Source organism: Pongo abelii, chromosome 8 (assembly GCF_028885655.2).
Source record: "Pongo abelii isolate AG06213 chromosome 8, NHGRI_mPonAbe1-v2.0_pri, whole genome shotgun sequence".
Taxonomy (NCBI): domain Eukaryota; kingdom Metazoa; phylum Chordata; class Mammalia; order Primates; family Hominidae; genus Pongo; species Pongo abelii.
The window spans coordinates 110,630,020-110,649,592 of NC_071993.2; the positions used below are offsets into that span (position 1 = coordinate 110,630,020).

Genomic DNA, 19,573 nt, shown 5'->3' on the forward strand with positions numbered 1-19,573 from the left:
CCAATGGGACCCTGATTTCTGTCGCCAACCCTTCTTCCTGCTGTACTCTGTTGATTAGGCTGGGACAAGGATAGCTGCCCAAGCAAGAACTCCAGGGGAGTGAGTCTGGCCCCAGAATGGGTTGTCCTGGCCTCACTGCCTGACAGTAAACCCCCCTGCCGCTATAGCCACCTCACAGACCCTCAGGACTGACAGTCCTCAGATGCCACCAAGTCAGTTCTATGACCAGACAGGGAAATTGAGGCCACAAGAAACTGGCCCCCTGCAGGTCCCAGGGTCGATCTGTGGCAGAGCTCTCCCAATCAGTGGTCTTTCTAGTGGCTGTCACTTATTGAGCACCCACTGTGTGTCAGGCCCTGCATGAAGCACTAAATTTCTTTTGTCTTTATTATTATTATTATTATTATTTGTAGAGACAGGGCCTCACTATGTTACCCAGGCTGGGCTTAGACTCCTGGCCTCAAGTTACCCTCCCACCTCAACCTCCCGAAGTTTTGGGATTACAGGCATGAGCCACCATTCCTGGCCCTGAATTCCTTTTGAATTAGCATATACCAACCCTATAGCTGTGGGTACAATTATCCCCATTTTACAGGTAAGGAAACTGATGCTGAGAGGACCCAAGAAACTTCCCCAGGATCACCACAGGAAGTAACCAAATCAAGATGGAAAGCAGCCTTCTCTAACACGAAGCCCATGTTCCTAACTGCTAGGCTATCCTGCAATCTCCTTCTCAACATAATCTTGATCCTGGAGTGAATAAAGCTGAGCGGAAGGGCCCAAGACTGGGCTAGCATGCCTGCCTCTGCTCCTGGCTTTATGCTCCCAGGCCCTTTCCCCTCCAGCCAGCTCTGTGAAGTGGGTAACAGCTGCACACTGGAGATCGCCTTGGGCCAAAAGGGACTCTGCTGATTAGCCTGATATAGCAAGAACACACACACAGGCTGCACTCTGAAGAGAAGAGCTGTCAGTGCACAAGGCTTTCTGATGGCTGGGACAGGACCTCGTGGGGCCAGGCACCACCTCTGTGGCACCACATCTAAATGGAGTCTGGTTCACTGGAGCCAAACTCTTAAAAGACTGTTGCAGAAATAAGCATGTTAGTTCAGTTATCCGCAATGCAGACTACAATAAACCCGCCCTTCTAGAAACAGCCTAGCCTATCTTTGTTGGGACACTTCTTTTCCAGGAGCAGGCAAATGTGGAAGTCTGAATTATAATAGTAATCAGGTGGTTACATAGTAAGCACAGAATCTAAGCAAGATGTAGAAGATACACATAAAATCCATTTACAACAATGCAGGCTGGGCACGATGGCTCACACCTGTAATCCCAGCACTTTGGGAGGCCGAGGCAGGTGGATCATTTGAGGCCAGGAGTTCAAGACCAGCTTGACCAACTTGGTAAAACCCCATCTCTACTGAAAACACAAAGATCAGGCAGGCATGGTGGTGCACGCCTGTAATTCCAGTTACTCGGGAGGCTGACGCAGGAGAATCACTTAATCCTGGGAGGCAGAGGTTGCAGTGAGCCAAGATTGCACTACTGCACTCCAGCCTGGGTGACAGACCAAGACCCTGTCTCAAAAAAAAAAAAAAAAAAAAGCAAAGTCTGTAAGGCTATCCCAGGCTCACAATACAGTCTACCAGAATGAGAACATCAATTAGACTCTAAGCTCCATGAAGGCAGGAACCTCATGGATGTATACACAATTAGCACAAAGTATTCAAGTATTCAAGAACGGTGAAACAAATGAGTGAATAAATGAACCACTCCTACATAGAGTATACTTCATCCTTACAGAAAGCCCATGTGGTATGTATCACTACCCCCTCTTAACCATCAGAAAACAAATTGATTTCTACTTATATCACACAGTATAGACTTAGGTCTTAAACCCCGTACTGGAACTCTGGATTCTTCACCCTCTCCACCACATGCACAGGTACTGAATAAGTAAAATGGCTGCAGCCACCATGTTTTTGGGTAACTTTTCTTTAAAACCTGCCCACCAAGAGCCTCTGCTGAAGAGGTTGGTTAGGTAACCATGTTTATACTCTGATGGTTCTCCGGGACACAGCTTATTGGACCAGGGCTGGACACCCGATCTAACGTTTGCCAATCCATTGCTGGTGAGGAAACCATCAGATTCAAACTTTGAATTCTGAACTCAGAGAACCAGAGGTCAAACTCAGTTGTTGGGAGAGATCTCAACTGAAAAGTCATGCAAGTCTGGTCCTGAGAAACCAACGCCACTCAAACAAGCTGCTGTCATAGTCGGATGAGAGGAGAAGGCAGGCTGGTGTACAGTTAGAAGAGCATAGCTGTGCTTTAAATCTGCATGGTAGTTGGGCGCGGTGGCTCACACCTGTGATCCCAGCACTTTGGGAGGCCGAGGCGGGTGGATCACCTGAGGTCAGGAGTTTGAGACCAGCCTGGCCAACATAGTAAAACCCTGTCTCTACTAAAAATACAAAAATTAGTCAGCTGTGGTAGTGGGTGCCTGTAATCCCAACTACTTGGGAGGCTAAGGCAGGAGAATCGCTTGACCCCAGAGGTGGAGGTTGCAGTGAGCTGAGATCATGCCACTGCACTCCAGCCTGGGCAACAGGAGTGAAACTCTATTTCAAAAAAAAAAAAAAAAAATCCACATGGTAAGTAAGAGAGACAGAGAAGCTGCTTTGGCTCGTGCTGACTTTTGGTTCCCAGTCCCAGCCCCCTAAGGCTGATTTACTTCTCACCCCTGGGTTTGGTGAGATTTTCCTTTATTGCTTCAGCAATCTCTTAAGAAAGTCTGAGTGAATTTCTGTCCTCCGCTCACAACTCAACTGGGACTAAAGCATTGACCCTAGAGGGGAGTAAAATTCTCAAATTCTTCCCAAGGTTTGGTTTTCTCACTTGTAAAAAAAAAAAAAAAAAAAAAGATGGACCAGGAGCTCAAAATTTCTTGCTTCCATGGAAGTATAAGAACTCCCAATGTATCATGCCCAGTGCCAGGAAGTAAGCAAAGACTCAGAGAAGAAAGGTGAGGCAGGAAAAATTTTGTTGACTCATCTCCCCACTTCTTCCCCTGGCCTGCAGTCCTAAGAAGGAAACAATCCTAGGAAGTTGGATGCAGCTTTGCTAAACACACAAATCAGAGTGACCAGGACCCTGATGTCACCACGCTGCCAGAAATTATGCCTGCTGGAGAGGGAAGTCAATGCAGTATTTGAGGCAAATGAATGTCCTAAAGAGGAGGCATCTTATGCACTTTTGCTTATGTCAAGGGTAGAGGGGTTTCCAAAGACAAAGTAACAATGGCAGCTGCATGCCCTGGTATGGCTTGCTGGGTGGCAAAGCTACCAAAACTATGAATCTTCCTGCTCTATGTGTCCCTGTTGATCAATGGAGAAAAAGAGTCCTTTTCTGGTCTGGCCCTAGGCCCACTGGTTGATCACAAATGCTTTCCTTAAAGCTACTCAAGTCTCACTTTGGGTTTCTTTGACTCCTGTTCTCTGGAACAGGTTTGTCCTCAGTCCTAGGTACACATCACCTTCCTCAGACCCTCTCAGCTGTTTCCTGTCCCTAAGTTCAATGGATCAACGAACAACATGAATTCCCACTAGCTGGAAGGAGGGATGCAGAGACAACCTTCCCCACAGATGTTCCAGGGAGCTCTGCAGCCATCTCACCCAGCCTGCATCTTGCCTCAACCTACAGCATCGCCAGCTTGGACTTCTACCCTCCCCACCTGGGATGGGCCCATTCTCAGCCTCCCTGCATGGCCTCTGTTGAGGGGAGAGATCTTAGCTCTTGGACTCTAAGGCAAGTACTTAGCCTCTTAGCCTATTACTTCAGCCACAAATTGGTTAAACTGCCTTCTACTGCATGGTGTTATTCCATGATATCCCAATAGAATGATGTGTGTGAAGTATGTGGCCTGCCACCTGGTGTTTACTGACTCAGAATCACCTTCCATGCACATCTCTCTTTAGACCAATGAGAGCACAGAGGGGCTCTGATAAGCAGGCAGAGCCAGAGGTGGCTGGGTCCTCTTGTGGACATTCTACTTGAGGCACTCCCAGTCAAGTAAGAGGGGACACAGGCAGAGTCCTGGCACCCTGTGGGCAAGGCAAGGCCCAGGGAGGTAGGGATGGTGCTGGCTGGGGCCATTGCCCAACAATGCAAATGGAAATGCCTCAACACACCCACTGTGTCCCAAGGTCAAAGGCTTCACAATTGGGTCTTTGTTCCTGAGTTCAAAAGCTTCACTCACCACTCCTTCAGGATGCACAAGATGCCTCCTCTCCCCCACTGTCAGGCCTCCAGCTTCCCTGAACTGGGAAAAGACCCTCCCAGAGATCTGCAGCTTGGCCCTCTTCCTTTCTCCCCTCCACCCAACTTCATTTCTCTGGTTAGGCTGGATGTATACTCCAGGCCTCCTGGTAGATAGCAACAGACGGGTTTGAATAGGTAGGCACAGCACTCCAGGTCCTGTGCAAACATCTGCAGCTGAGCAGCTTTCTCCACCAACGGTAAAGATACGAAACTCCCAGAAGTAGAAAAGCCATGTTCAGGGAAGATCTTTCTATCTGACACCTAGGGTCCCACCAAGTTTCCCAGCCTTGGAGTTCAGACCTGAGAGAGAGCTCAGGGAGGTCATTTGCTCCAGCCCCTGCTTCCAACCAGCCACAAAGTCACCTCCATTTAATGGAGGGAATAACTGAGGCCCAGAGAAGTTAAGCCCCCCAGCAGACAGTGGCAGGTAGAATGTGGCTTCTAAGAACAGCAGCTCTCTCGGTCTGCGTGCCAGACTGGCCTGCTCTGGCCACAGGTGGCCGTGGGGAGCTGGGGTGCCTGGGCCACCTCTAACAGCCATCAGCAGCTCCTCAGGAGAGCAGGCGTCTCCCCCTTTGTCTAGACTCCTTCCCCCAATCCTAGGACTCCAGTGTCCCAGGGTCCTGTAGATGGGATAGGAGGGGAGAGGGCGCATATGCCCTGGGAATCCTGGAGTCTTCCAGCAGGATGACTTCCTCTTGTGTGCTCTCATCTTCAGCCATCCTGGCCAGTGGCTGGCAGCCCCCAAAGACATGGGGGCTCACTACCTCCTGCTGCTCAAGGGTTAAACAGCTATGGTGTGACAGGCAGGCATGGTGGGAGAACCATTGGTTCTCTCAGAACTTCCCTAGCCAGAAGTTCTGAGAAGAACCACTTTTCCTGATGCAAGCTCTACAACAAACCTCTCCCTCACCTGAGGTGTCCCATGTCACCATTAGAGATCCACTGCTTTCCTGATGCAAGCTCTACAACAAACATCTCCATCGCCTGAGGTCTCCCATGTCACCATTAGAGATCCATTGCTTTGGGTCTTCAGGTGCTGGGGGTTTCCAGAGCCAGACCCCCATGACATTGCTAGCTTCCTTTGGGGGCAGGGAGGTGGCGCCATGAGCATGACAAACGCTAAGGACAAAGCTGCCCAGGAAGGAGCCCAGTGTGGGCACCTGGGACGAAGGGTTGAGGCCTCACAGCAGAGACATGGCTCTGCCAGGGAGGACTGTCACTGCCGACCACCTTGGTGATGACTCCAGGCACAAGGGCAGACACAGCCTGACCTGAGAGGGGAGCAGGCACTTTGAAGACCTCAGAGCAGGAGGGCCACAAGTCAGGCCCTATACGCATATCACAGCCCTGTTCTCTGGAGCCACCAGCAGCAGGAGCCTGCACCCACCTCCCCCAGGAGGCCCACTGGGATTTCCTCAGCATCTCCACAGCTCCTGGCCACCAGGAGGCACAGGGTTCTGCTTTGGATCCCAGGAGACTCGCTTCCCCGCAACCTCCCTGTGTCTGGGTTCCTGTCTCTATGGAGGAGGCACATGGTTCTGCTTTGGATCCCAGGAGACTCGCTTCCCCGCAACCTCCCTGTGTCTGGGTTCCTGTCTCTATGGAGCAGGCACTGCCGTCCTATGCTTTGCCTTTCCTTTCCGGGTTTAAATACTGGCAAGGCACAGAGTGGGACTAGGAGAGGAGAACAGGCTCCTCCCCTCTGGAAGTATGCACCAAACACCATTCAGAGAGGCTCTGAGCACAGGGGCCTTCCCTGCAGCAAACCGAAACTGAAACAAAACACCCCAGAAACCCATGCAAGCCCTGGGAGGCTGCGAGCTGATGGATGTCCTGGGCTCGAGTCCCAGCCCTGGCCCTGCTGGGGGCCGAACAGGCCTGGACTGACAGGCTTGGGCTCTCCTCTCTTCACCTGCCATGACTCCTGCTGCCAGGGACACCAAGGTACCTTTGCACCATCTGTGGCACCCTGAGAACCAGCTGCCCCGGGCAGCTGTCAGCATGGCCCCTGTCAGTGCGGGACCTTGCCCGGCCCAGGCCTGGCTGCATCCCCCTCACTGCGCTTGCTTTCCAGGTCCTGGGGCCTCCAGCTCGGCAGGGGGCAGTGAGATCCCCAACCAGATCCCAACCAACGCCCACAGGCCTGGCCCTTCCACAGACAACTCGCCAGAGACCCGGGGACCCTGGACCGCACGGTGACAGCAGGGCCTGCCTTCCCCACCAGCTGGCCGGGCTGTCCTGCCCCTGCCTGGACCCTGGCTCAGAATGTGGCTGTTGTTGGGCATCCCTGAGCTGAGAGCACCCTGCCCCACGGGCCTCTGAGGGCACGGGGACCCCAGCAGGGCTGGCCGTTTATTCCTCCGCTGTGCCTGAACGTGCATTAACACAGGCCGGTTAATTACCCCGAGCAAGGGAGACATTCTTCCACCACCAGGCAAACTGCTGGCCTGCAGCCCAAACCAACAGGGGGAAACTTCAGCCGCCTCGGCCCTCTCTCTGCCAGATGGAAATAACGTATAGCTGCAGCGGTGGGGGAGGAGGGAGGAACAAAAACCAGCTCGGCCCAGGGGCCAGACCGGAACCCCAGTGGACGGCCATTGGCCAGGGCACTCACCGCTCTCGTTCTTCTCGATGACATCCACCACCTCCCCGGCCTGGAGGCTCAGCTCCGAGTTCTCCTGCTTCTTATAGTTGGACACCACCACGTACTGTTCCAGGATCATGGGCTCGGCGGTGGCGTCGGCACCTGGCGAGGGCAGAAAGCACGCGGTGAGCCAGCGGCCAGCCATGGCCCCGCGGCCGGGGCGCCCCCTGTCCATCGGCCTCCTCGGGGGTGGCTGCTCTGTCGCCAGCGCCGCTCCCAGGGGCAGCCCGCAGCCGGGGCTCGCAGCTCACAGGGCGCCAAGGACAGGCCATATAGCAAGGCCCCACACCGGCCCGCTGCACCGCGGGGTCCGGGGGACATGGGGAGCCAGGGGGCCGGGGAGGGGACGGGCAGGAGGAGGAGGAACGAGAGAGGCAGAGCGGAGGCGGAGGCGGAGGCCAAGGAAGCTCAGAAAGAAGCCTTGTGCTGCGATGAGTTAGTCACAGCCCGGCATGAGGGAGCCTGCGGGGAGGCCTGGGGCCGACGGGGTCTCTCCGGCCTCCCTCTCGGGCCGGCAGGGGCATCGGGGAGGGCGGCGAGCCAGCGGGTGGGCGGCCCATGAGGGCTGAGGCCAGAGGCAAAGGAAAGGCAAGCAGGAGGCTCCAGCCTCTGCCCCCAACCCCTGCAAACCCGAGAGAAAAGGCAGCCCTGCTCCCTCGGGCGGGAGAGGGAGAGGAGAGAGCGGGAGAGAGCTTCTCCACGGCCCAGGCCCAGGCGAGGAGTCAAGAGGGTTTGAGGCCGCCAATCACTGGGGTTTACTCGCAACCCTTAAATAGAAACACATGAGACCCGTCGAATGAGGAGCCGGGGGTGGAGGCAGGGGAGGGGGAGGAGGCCCAGACTGTTTACTTGAAACCCAAGAAGAAAGTCCCCGCGCCAGCGGCTGGCGAGCCCAGCCCGCCCCCCGCCAACTTTTCCTCAAGTTCGCTCCGTTCCTGCTCCTCGGGCTCACCCAGGCGCTGCCACCAAGCCCAGGCCGGGTGCAGTCGGACCAGCCTCAGGCCTGCCCCCAGCCCTGCTTCCAGAGAAGGCCCTCTGGCTGCAGAGACTGACTCAGTTTCTCTCTGCCTTTCAGTGCCAGGGCTTGTGGTCAGGCCCCGGCAGTTTGAGGGGCTTGAGGGGTCAAAAGCTGGGTGCAGCAGAGGGAGGGCAGGCGGACTCCCAGGAGCAAGCAGCTTCTCTGTCCTCCTCAGCCACTGGACCAGCACGACATTTGCTAAGCAGGCACCAGGCAGGAAGGCAGACAGGCTGGGTGCCCTCTTAGCTTCCTAGCTGAGTGGCATTGGATGCTGCTTAAACCTCTGCACTTCAACTCTTCCCATCACCATTATTGGGGGGGGGGGGGAGGTGGGGATAAGACACTTAAAATACGATGTGCTTTTAGCTAGGAGTGAAAAGGATCCACTAGCCAGAGATGGACTAGTCACCTCCTACAGGAAGCCTTCTTAGACCACCCCCAGCCCAAAGGGAATTCCTAGTACACTTTTTTTTTTTTGAGACAGGGTCTCTCTTTGTTGCCCAGGCTGGAGTGCAGTGGTGCAATCATGGCTCACTGCAGCCTTGACCTCCTGGATTCAAGCAATCCTCCCACCTCAGCCTCCCATGTAGCTGGGACCAAAGGCACACACCACCATGCCTGGCTAATTTTTTTTTATTTTTTGTAGAGCTGAGGTCTCACTTTGTTGCCCAGGCTGGTCTTGAACTCCTGGGCTCAAGTGATACTCCTGCCTGGGCCTCTCAAAGTGCTGGGATTATAGGCATAGGCCACTGCGACTGGCATAAACTATGTCTGCCAATCTCCTTGAAGGCTAGGGGGCTTCATGTCACTAGCCTGGCTACAAAAATTGCTGAGTGTCTCCAAGCTCCACACAGCCCCCTTGGTGCCTCAGCCTGTAGCCACATTCCCCACACGCCTGAGTTTGACTTGGCAAATGTGATGTGCCAGGCACATTAACCGCCCCATTTCATGCCCACAACATCCCCTTTATCTTCCCATTTCACAAAAGACTAACCAGAGACCCCTCTAGAGCAGGCAAGAGACGACTCTAGCTCCCACAGCTGCTACGAAGAGCATCACATTCATTCAGTATGATTTTGTTCAGGCCCAAGCCCATCTGTCTTTCCATTGCAGAATAACTGCCTCTGATTTGTTTCCATCAGTCTGGTTCTTCTAGCACAGTAATCCTCAACTTGGAAGCACAGAATCACCCAGGAGCTTTTTAGAAGTACTGATGCTGGGCTCCAGGGAGACAGGTTTCTTTGGTCTGGGACTCAGGCATGAGTAGTTTTTGGACATCCCGTCTGTGTCCCTGTGGTGCGTGTATGCACTCAGGTGCAAGAAACACTACTTAGATCTTTGGGTCCTTCTGGGGGGGAGGCTCCCTCCAACCTAGGGCAGATGGCAATGGCCACAGAACTCTAGGAAATCCCAAGGGGAGGCCTCCTTCCAGGGAAAGAAACCCATTGCCCCTGGCAGTTTTCTCCCATGAGGTGTGGGCCCTGCAGGCCCATCTCAGCCCTTTGGAGAAGCAGAAGGGACCCTGCACAGCTGAGTGTGCCACATACATTCGCACGTGCACAGTTCTGAGCAGCCCTGCTAAAGCCGGGATTGTATTTCAGGCAGAAATGCAACCAACAGCTGGGCAGCAGGGCCTGCCCCGCCTCTGTACTTAGGCGTGCCAGCTTCTGTGCCTGCCCCTGCCAGCTGGGCAGAGGCAGCGCCGGGTGCTGTGCTGACGGACTACCTCCCACTGTGCCCCTAGGGGGACCACAGTGCCTGTTCCATGCCTGGAGCCTCTGTGGCCAACAGCACTTCTTAAGTGCACCCGGCACAAGAAGGGTGCACTCCCTGCCCTACGAGAAATGGGGCCTCCTTTCCCAGTGTGGGGGCACTGGATGAGAAGAGTGGGAAAGAAAGGCTCCAGCAACAAACAGAAGAACAGAGAGTTCTGTGGCAGGTTAGAGAGCCCGCAAGGCCTGAGTATGGCCAGATCATAGCAATAGTGACAGCAAGCCTTCATCAGTGCTGACTTGGAGGCATCCAACAGCACTGAGCTGCCTCATCCAATCCTCAGAGCAACCCCGTGCAGTAGGTCCTGTGATGGCCCCGTTTCACGCATGGGCAAAGCAAGCCTCATGAGGGTAAGTGAATTCCCTAAGGTCACACAGCTGGGATTGAACCCAAGCCCACGTGACACCACTGCCTATGATCTTAACTTCCGCACTGTATGTGGCCTACAATGGGCCACCGGTGCCTGGTCCCTAGGGAAGGGCCCATTACATCCCAGATACCCGGGACACAGCTGCTGCTTAATAAAGACTAGAGTATGGGTTTCTTTCTCTCTCTCTTTTTTTTTTTTTTTTTGAGATGGAGTCTTGCTCTGTCGCCCAGGTTGGAGTGCAGTGGCGCAATCTTGGCTCACTGCAACCTCCGCCCCCCAGGTTCAAGCAATTCTCCAGCCTCAGCCTCCCGAGTAGCTGGGATTACAGGTGCCTGCCACCATACCTGGCTAAATTTTTGTTTGTATTTTTAGTAGAGATGGAGTTTCACCATGTTGGTTAGGCTGGCCTTGAACTCCTGACCTTAAGTGATCTGCCCGCCTCGGCCTCCCAAAGTGCTGGGATTACAGGCATGAGCCACCATGCCTGGCCTAGAGTATGGGTTTCTAGTTGACTCTTGCCACCTCTACTGACCAGATCACAGTGCCTGTTAGGTGGCAGGCACTCAATAAGTGTGAAATGAACCAGTGAAACGTGTGAACTGGCAGAAAGATGAACAGAGGGACTCACTGGTTTGTGGTGTCAATATGAATACCTTGACTCTGATATGGAATATGGGAAAATGAGCCAAACTCGAAGGGAGAAAGGGGAGATGGGGAAACTGAGGTAAGGAGGAGCAAGGAGCCCCAGCCTTGTGGCCAGAAGATGCTTGAAGGACGAGCAGGAGGTGCTGGGGAGTGGACAGACATCAGCTCATTTTAATCCAAGCCAAGAAAATCTGAGGCAGGGTTTCAAAGCGGAGTTAAATCCACACCCCTACACCCCTTCCCCCCACCACCTTCCTGGAAAATTGGCCTGACCTTCCTGAAGGCTGTCTCTGTGGGACACAGGTAGAAAAGTTAAGGAAACGTTCTCTAAGCACTGGAAAGCACAGACAGGCTATGGCCCCTCTCAGGAGCTGCTCCAAAGGCTGTGGGATGGACACACGGACACTCTGTCCTTCTGGCTGCCCTTCCCTCCCCTTGCACAGGCAGGCTCCCAGCTCTTCCCTCTGGCAGCTGCCTCTTAGGGTGTTCCCTGGCCAGGGCAGCTGGGCGGGCGGGAGCTGCGAGCAGGTATCCAGATGAGAAACCACTTGCAGGCCAGGCAGGCAGTGGGCGGTGATGTCATCCCACAGAGGCCACTCTGGATCCCCTCCCAGCCAAGGCCTGCAGAACTAGGGGCTGGAGGAGTCTGCCTGAGTGAGGAGGGGGCAGTGGAGGGAGCCTGGTGTCTTTAGATGAGGAGTGCTTGGCAGGAGCATGGAGAAGGGGTGTACCTCTTCTAGACAGCAGAGCCTCTCCTGGGTTGGAAGGGGCCTTTGCATGAGTCTCATCCAGGGATGGACCCTTGTGCTTTATTACAGAGCCCCTGGCTGGACCTGCTGGGGTCCCAGGGGTCCCCTGGACCCCTGCCCCACCCTTGCCTCACATCTGCATTCCTTCAACTACCAGCTGGATGGAACCCTGGCTGCCAACTTAAACTTCTCGACTGGGCTTTTGCCAAGTCAGTCCCATGCTCCAGCGCCTTCTGTGGCTCCCTCTTGCCTATAAAGGACAAATTCAAGCCCAGTCTTTCTTGCCAATCTGAGCTCCCCAAGTTCTTTGATCCCCGTCCCCCACACCACCATTCCATACATCATTCATGATTCAACATATGTATCGAGCACCCACTAGGCGCCAACACCCAACACCACTGCTCCATGCAGCTTCTTACTTTCCAAGTCTGTGCTCTAGCTGCTGCCCCCTGCTGGAATGCTTTCCCTTCTCTCTACCAATCCCAATTTCCCAATTCTCCCCAAGCATCTCTGTCCTCCAGGAGACTCCTGATCACTCTTGTTCCCTCTCTTCTGTTCCCTCCTGGACTTTATGTTGGGCATTGCTCCCCAACCAAAGCATGGGCCTTGGACAAGAGTCTCTCGACACCCCAGGACTGGTGCCACAGGACATGACATGGGACATAGTAATTACCTGAAATTCATGATGGAAATGCTTAGAATTAGAATCCAAAGGTCTGAGGTCCAGTCCTGCTTTGCCCTTACTAGCTCTGAGATCCTGGGGAGGACATGTAACCTCTCTTGAGCTTTAGCGTCATCTGGAAACAGGAACAATAGCAGTTCCTACCTCATGGGAATTGTTCTGAGCATGGAATGAAGTGACAGGGATTCAAGTCCTATGGAAACCATAGATGGTCATTTTTAAAGCAAATGGAGGGAATGGGAGATCTGGGGAGCAGCAAAGGTGTTGGTTCCTTCGTGGGCTCACCAGCAGGCAGCTCGGTGCCAGGGCTGCAGGTGCCAGGAGAAGGGTGGGGAAGGGAGGCCTGGGGCTGTGTCCCTGCAACATGCCCCTCCCAGACCCTACCTTCAGCAGGTAACACGTACTTGCCAGCTGGATTGAGAGGCAGCTCAGAGCCCCCTGGGCCTACTCTGGGGGGATGCCAGGCTAAGCAACCTGAGGCCCCTGATCTATAAGGATCTCCAACATCAGCCCTTACCTCTGAGTTTCCTGTCTCATATCTCAAAGAACCCTCCAACACTCCACATGGAGAAACCAAGGCCCAGAGAGACTCTGGCCCTGGACTCGCAGTCTGGCTGGGTTTTCCCCCAGCCCACACTACCTCCCCTGGGCCTCTCACTCCAAACAGCTGGGATCATCTTGAGACGTGGTTAAGTGTCCTCCCCAGGGTCACAGAGCTAGTAAGGCCGTGTGCTGGCCTCCACCCCAGGCTCCCCACGACTCCTCAACCCTGGGCATCCTACAAAAGTCCCTCTAGCCCCTTATAACTCGTTCCTCCCGGGCTGGACTGGGACTGCTGGCCCCTCCGCTATACGTTTGGTGAATAAAATGTATTGCTGTGGGCCAAGTGGGCTCTGGCTCACTGGCGTGTGGAGAGGGGAAAAAGGGACAGGAGCCCAGTGATTAGCTCAGGCCCAGGCCCTCGTCACAGGAAACTCCAGAAGGAGATTGCAACGCCCTCCAACCCACTGCCTTCTCTTCTCCTCTGGACTCCTCCCAACACGTTTACCTCCCATTCCCCGCCCACAGCTGCAGCAGGAGGGGCTGGGCTTTGGGCTCTAAACGCTGGGGCTGGCCCAGCCCTACCACCCTACTCAGCTCCCACCCTTCTGCTTTGTCCCCTATTCCCCCAGCCTGAACCTCTGCTCTCAGGTTTGGGGCTGGAGGGTCAGGGTGTGTAACAGTCTCAAAAATGGAGGGGTCCCATAGAAGACCCTTCTGGAAATTCCATCCCTCCTCCGACCATCTCCATCCAGGAGCTGAGAACCCTGCTGTCTGGGATTCTCTGCCATGGTCCTGTAAAACCAAAGGCTGAAGGCAAGTCCCTGACCCCTGCCCAGCTCCTCCCAGACACAGGCCAAGGCCCTAGTCCCTGAGGGCCATCTCAGCCAGGCAGGCCAAGCTCTGGATTGCTGGGCATGGGGGCTGTGACCCACCCTCAGTCACAGTCACAGAACTGCCCCACCCCCTGCCCCAAATCTGCAGCTCCCCAATGAGATCACTGGAAATGAGGCTTGGCTGTCAGGGCCCGCTGCTCTCTGCCTCAGTTTACCTGCCTAAAGTGAGATGAACCATCTTTGGCTGGGCTCTCTCACTGAGACAGCCAATTGAGATAAGGCTGAAGATGGCGAAAGCCCCACCACTGCCTGAGCACTTTCTGTGTGCCAGGCTCCCCACGAGGTGGGATGGCTTCCCCTTAGGGAGGTTACACACCCCACCCAAGGCAGCACGGCCAGGATGTAGCAGAGCTGGAATTCAAACCCACACACCCTGAGTCCAGAGCACATGTGCTTACACGCTGAGCTACGTGGTCATCACTCAGCAAAGGGCCCCATGTTCAGATCTGACCGGGGAGGTAGAGGGCACAGCAAGTGGCAGACCCCCTGCCATGCTGGCAAACAGCTGCTGCACATCACAGGGAAGCATGCGCAGGGCCTGCAGGCACCGGCTCCCGCACACACGGGCCTGGAACACACATGCTCACACACGCATGCACGCTGGGCAGTACCTGTCACGTCCTTCTTGGGCGACTCAGCCCAGCTGGACAGCCACACTTCCGAGTCCCCGAGAGCAAGCGGCAGCAGGAGAGGAGAACCAGAGAGAGAACGGTTAGGCAGGCAGGAGGTCCACAGTGAGTGGCTGCAGGCGCCGCGCTCGGCTGGCCGCGGGCGGAAGGCGGAGGAGGGAGGAGAGTGATTTCCTGGCCCTGGGCTGGCTGTTGGGCGTGGGCCTGTGTGATTACAGAGGCATTGGGACACAGCCGGCTGGGACAGGGATAATGAGGTGTCCGCCAAAACGCAGGACTCCTTTGGAGCACAGAGAATCCCACACGATCCTCCCTGGAACGGGGCCCGTGGTTATCACAGCCCTGTACAAGGCAGCCTGACCCTTCCTTTCTGGCCATGTGGGTGGCTGGGTCCCATGGGGCCTGATGGTTGCAAGGATCCTCAAAGGCCAGTGGGCTCAGTGGTCTGGACCCAGAATCTCAAATGTCAGGGTTGGAGCACCCAAGACCCATCTCTAGGCCCGGGGGCACCACACCCACTAGACCCTGATGTGTCATCCAGCCCTTACTGCAGCCCCCCCTGCACTGAGGAAGACAGATCGGCCCCAGCAGAGCAGAGGGAGCATCGTTTTAGGGAGTCTCGCTCCCCAACCCCAATGCAGAAGGACAGGGACCTTGAGTGACCAGAAAAGATGAGGGCTCTACTCCAGGCTCAGACAGTGGTGTCCAATCTGGGCCTCAGTTTCCTCACCTGTGAAATGGGATTTAGAGTTGTCCTCCTGCCAAGAGGAAGGAGCAAAATCAAAGCAGCATAAAGAACTTATGATTGAGATGTGATACCGTTAACATCTGAATGAGGCAGAAAGCTCTTGGTCTAATCAATGGTTTGCGCATTTCTAGAATAGAAGAGAAGAGGGCCACCATGTCAAGGGCATCGACGCAGTCGAACTGCAGTGACTCATTTAGTCCCCATGGCAACCCCATCAAGTGGGTAGGCATGTTTAGCCCCATTTTACCGGGGAGGACTCTCAGACATGGAACCAGGTCTGGTGGCATCCCCAGGCTGCTGCTTTCTCTGCTGGGCTGCTCATCACCTCCAAAGGAGCAGAGCACTGGCTGCAGTGGGGACAATTAAAAGGCAATGCTGAATTGCAGGTCTGAGAGACAAACCCTCACACTGCCCACCAGGCGCTTGCCAGGAGAGCAGCCTGACCCATTCAGAGAGCACTGATAAACAGCAGCAAACACTTATACAGCATTTCCTGTTTGCCAAGCATCCTGCTGAGCACTTTGCATATAGTAACTCGTATTTTTCCCAACAAACCTACAACGATGAGTACTATTATCCCCTCCATTTTGCAGATGAAGAAGCTGAACCAGAGATGTTAAGTAACTTGCCCAAGGTCACACAGCTAGTACAGCAGTGTCCATCTCTTGCAGAGACACACACCTCAGCTAATCAGAGCTTGATGCTGCTCTCTATTTAAAGCACCTGACTCTTTCCCTCACTCAGCAAGCCACCTTCCAATTGCAGCTTGGCTCCCAGTAAAGAACTAGAAAGCCTGGCCCCCTTCCGATTCTCATTGTAAATTAGCAGAGTGGGGCTTTGGTGGAGCGGTCTAGCAAGGCCTTTGGGGTCTGACTGCCTGGGTTCAAATCTAGGCTCTGCTCCTTTGAAGAAGTGACTTACCCTCTCTGAGCCTGTTCCTGAACTTGTAAAAATCTGGATGACGTGATATACTTACCTTCTGGGTTACTGTGAGAATTGAGTTAGATAATATGTAATAGTGCCCAGTGCAGTGCCTACTACATAGTCAGTGCTTGATAATGGTTAGCCGCCACTGGCAGTAACTCCCATGAGTGTGGTTAGCATAAGCCTGCCTCCCTGGGTTCAATCAGCTCTGGGAACACCCAGAAAATCATGCCCCCGGCCTGCAAGGACGAGAACTAGACAGTGTTCAATACTGGATGCACCAAGAAAAAGCTGGCACCCTGTTAGAGATACTGCCCCACAGTCACTCTCAGACACCGGGTTATCTGGAATGGAAGGTAGAGGGACTCCAGGGGACCTCACCCAGAGACAAACAGGGCAAAATCTGAGGTTACAGCCCCTCCCCAGGTTCAGCAGTCAGCAGCCTCCTTGGGGAGCAGGAGCAATGCTGGCCCAGCTTTCAAGCCCTGGTAGGGCTGAGACAAAGTAGACACACCAAGGGCCTCCACAAGGATTTAAGGTGGTATGGCCAAGGAGGTCTGGGTTCAGAATGTGGGTGTTGCTGCCTGGTGCCCACATCTTGCTGAAGTTTAAACTCCCTGCTGCTGCATCCCAGAGATGTGGCCAAGTGAGCTGCCTGCTGCAAAGCCCTGAAATGCCCCTGAGCAGGCCTAGCACCAGGCCCATCCCAGCCCCATCTGGCCCTTTCCCCATGCCACTCTCCACTTCAGTTTGCTTGACCACTTTGTCTACTTTGGGTTCCTTTTGGGTTCTTCATAAGGAGACCTGAGAAGCGCTAACCTCTTTCAGTGAGTCAAGGAAAGCTGTTTTGCCTGGGCCTGGAGAACCCAAGAAGACCTGCTCTGCTGCACAGGTGCTTGCAAAGGGCCAGAGAATAAACATTGTAGGCTTTGGGGGCCAGATGGTGTCTGTTGAGACTACTCAACTCTATTCTTATAGTACAAAAGTAGCCACAGGCAATACATAAAAGAATGAGTGAGCTGTGTTCCAATAAAACTTTATTTATAAAACCACAAAGGGGGCTGGACATGGCCTGTGAGCAGACAACCGGAGCTCATGCCTGTCCCCTTCAGTCCCCATAAGCAGGCCTTCCCATATCTCTCCGTAAAGGAAAATGGAAAGCAAACCAGAAGTAAGCCTGTCTTTTTAAAAAGAAACCTCTCTCTAAAACATGATTTATTTCCCAGTCCCCTGACCTGCAGAATTAATCCAGTTCTGCTGCTCCCACTCAAAGTCCCTCCCCCTTCTCTCTAGCCCACCCTAGCAAGCTCTCAAGGGGTGGGAAGGACCCCTTCTCCCTCATTACAATGAACAGAGGAGAGCCCCTGGCTCACAAACCCTGGTTCTCCGGCCAGGAGCAGACAAGGCTGTTGGCTAAGGGCTGGGAAGACGGGGAGTTGGAGAGACAGAGGGACAGGGGTGAAGAAGCAGTGGCGGTGGGGGAGGGCGGCGCAGCCAAGTGAGCAGCTGTGACTGACACAAACCAACTGCTTCCTGCCTTCCCCCTGTCCCTGCCTTCCTCTCCTCTGGTGACCCAGAACCAAGGGCCCTACAGAGCAGGGTCACCGGCCTGCTAGAAAGTGAAGGGCATCAGACTGGAAACCTGTACCCTGGCTCTTGCTGAGAACACACTGTGTGGCCTTGGGCAAGTGGCTTAAAGACTCTGGGCTTCGGCTGGGCGGTGGCTCACCCTGTAATCCCAGCACTTGGAGGCTGAGGTGGGTGGATCACTGGAGGTTAGGAGTTCGAGACCAGCCTGGCCAACATGGTGAAACTCCGTCTCTACTGAAAATATAAAAATTAGCCGGGCACGGTGGTGAGCACCTGTAATCCCAGCTACTCGGAAGGCTGAGGCATGAGAATCGCTTTAACCCGGGTGGCAGAAGGTGCAGTGAACCAAGATCGTGCCACTGTACTCCAGCCTGGGTGACAGAGCGAGACTCTGTCTAAATAAATAAATAAATAAATAAATACTCCGGGCCTCAGTGATCACATCTGTACAGTTAAGCATTTGGGCCTATTGCTCCTGTCTGATGGCCTGCCTGAGGCAGTTGTCTGATGTTCTAGACCTTCCCAGCAAAAAACTAGTAGTCTCCATAACGCAAGGGGACCACAGCAGAAATGAATCTTTCCAGAGAAACGGACTGTCCTTCCTGGGAAAACCACTTGAATGCAGGCTCCATTGAGGCAACCCAAGTCCAAAATAGCAGATGATTCAGGAGGCACAGAGGGCAGAGATCTGGAGCAAGAATAAAAGCAACCTTGGTTCTTGTGCTGGCTTTGCCACTTAGCTCGCTGACTCTGGGATAGCTAGGAAATCTCCAAACGTCTGTTCCTTCTTCCGTAAATGGGGAAAAAACACCTGCCCTGCCTTCTTTGCAGGGTTAAGACTGAAATGGCCTAATGCCTGGGAAAGGTTTTGGAGGGCTGTGAATTAGGCCTCTGGACACAAAGAGGAGTAAGTGGTAGGGACAAAGCTGAAAGCAAAAGCAGTAGGTTCCTGGAAAATGGCAGGCATGCCATGTCCCTCCCTCACACAGCCCACAGTGCTCATGTCCCTGCCATGGCTGTCCCTCCTGGCATTGCTCGCAATACCAGCGAGAAGCCAGGCCAGGAGAAAACCAGGGTCCTGCAGATTCCGGCCAAATACAGGGACCCAAAGGCACTTAGATGCTGAACCTGATTCTTGACAGGCCCAGGTGATGCTGAGAAACCAAAGAACAACACTGCAGGTGCCCCTAACTTTAAGGACAACCCACCCCACCCAGCACACATACATCCAAGGACTTCATAGGAACAACTGGATAGGCCTAGGTTAGGAGAGGGTCCTTGGCTGCTCTGAAGATGGTGAGTATCTCAACTGTTCCAGTGAGTTACACGTCAAACTTCTTCTTCCACTCTTTCTCCCCATCTCACTACTGCACTCGACTGGTCTTAAAAATAATAATAATAAAGGCTGGGCATGGCAGCTCGCGTCTGTAATCCCAGCACTTTGGGAGACCACTGTGGGAGGATTGCTTGAGCCCAGGAGTTGGAGACCAGCCTGGGCAACATAGTGAGACCCTGTCTCTACAAAAAATAAAAATCTAGCCAGGTGTGGTGGTGCCTACCTGTGGTCCCAGCTACTCTGGAGGCTGAAGTGGGAGGATTGCTTGAGCCCAGGGAGGTTGAGACTGCAGTGAGGCATGATCACGCCACTGCAATCCAGCCTGGGCAACAGAGTGAGAGCCTGTCTCAAAATAAATAAGTAAGTATAAAATAATTTTTAAAAGGGCCCTTATAGATTCGTAGTAAGGCTTCTTTTAACCTTGAGTAACTCCAGAGCAGTGAGAATTGGGTTGAATTTATCCAAATCTAGTCTGAAACCATGTTTCCAGGAATGCTTCCCTGGTGTAAAGCAAGTTCCATCCATCCAAACTAATAAATCCAGAGTGGGCCATGAGCCCAGGTGGGAGAGACCGGAATGAGTACAGCCAACAGCGCAAACTCCACGGAGAATGAAAGAGAACCACAGGCTCAGGGGACCAGGGCAGGGGCACCAGCCTTGTCAGTTTCTTTCCACATCCCTGCCCTGGGCTCTGGGGAGGGGAGGG

At 54.1% G+C, this 19,573-nt stretch overlaps 1 protein-coding gene across 11 annotated transcripts in view; it reads right to left on the reverse strand.

The window, feature by feature from the left end:
• SH3PXD2A (SH3 and PX domains 2A) overlaps positions 1-19,573 on the reverse strand; it is a 258,377-nt gene that overhangs the window by 58,276 nt on the left and 180,528 nt on the right. For 5 of the 11 annotated variants that reach the window (XM_054522795.2, XM_063727731.1, XM_024253349.3 and 2 more), the window contains one exon: positions 6,938-7,069. In XM_054522795.2, coding sequence (XP_054378770.2) covers positions 6,938-7,069 — 132 coding nt within the window. Of the gene's footprint in view, positions 1-6,937; positions 7,070-7,597; positions 7,687-14,251; positions 14,297-19,573 lie in introns of those variants that run through there. The other 6 variants (XM_024253351.3, XM_063727730.1, XM_054522794.2 and 3 more) reach the window with 3 other exon arrangements.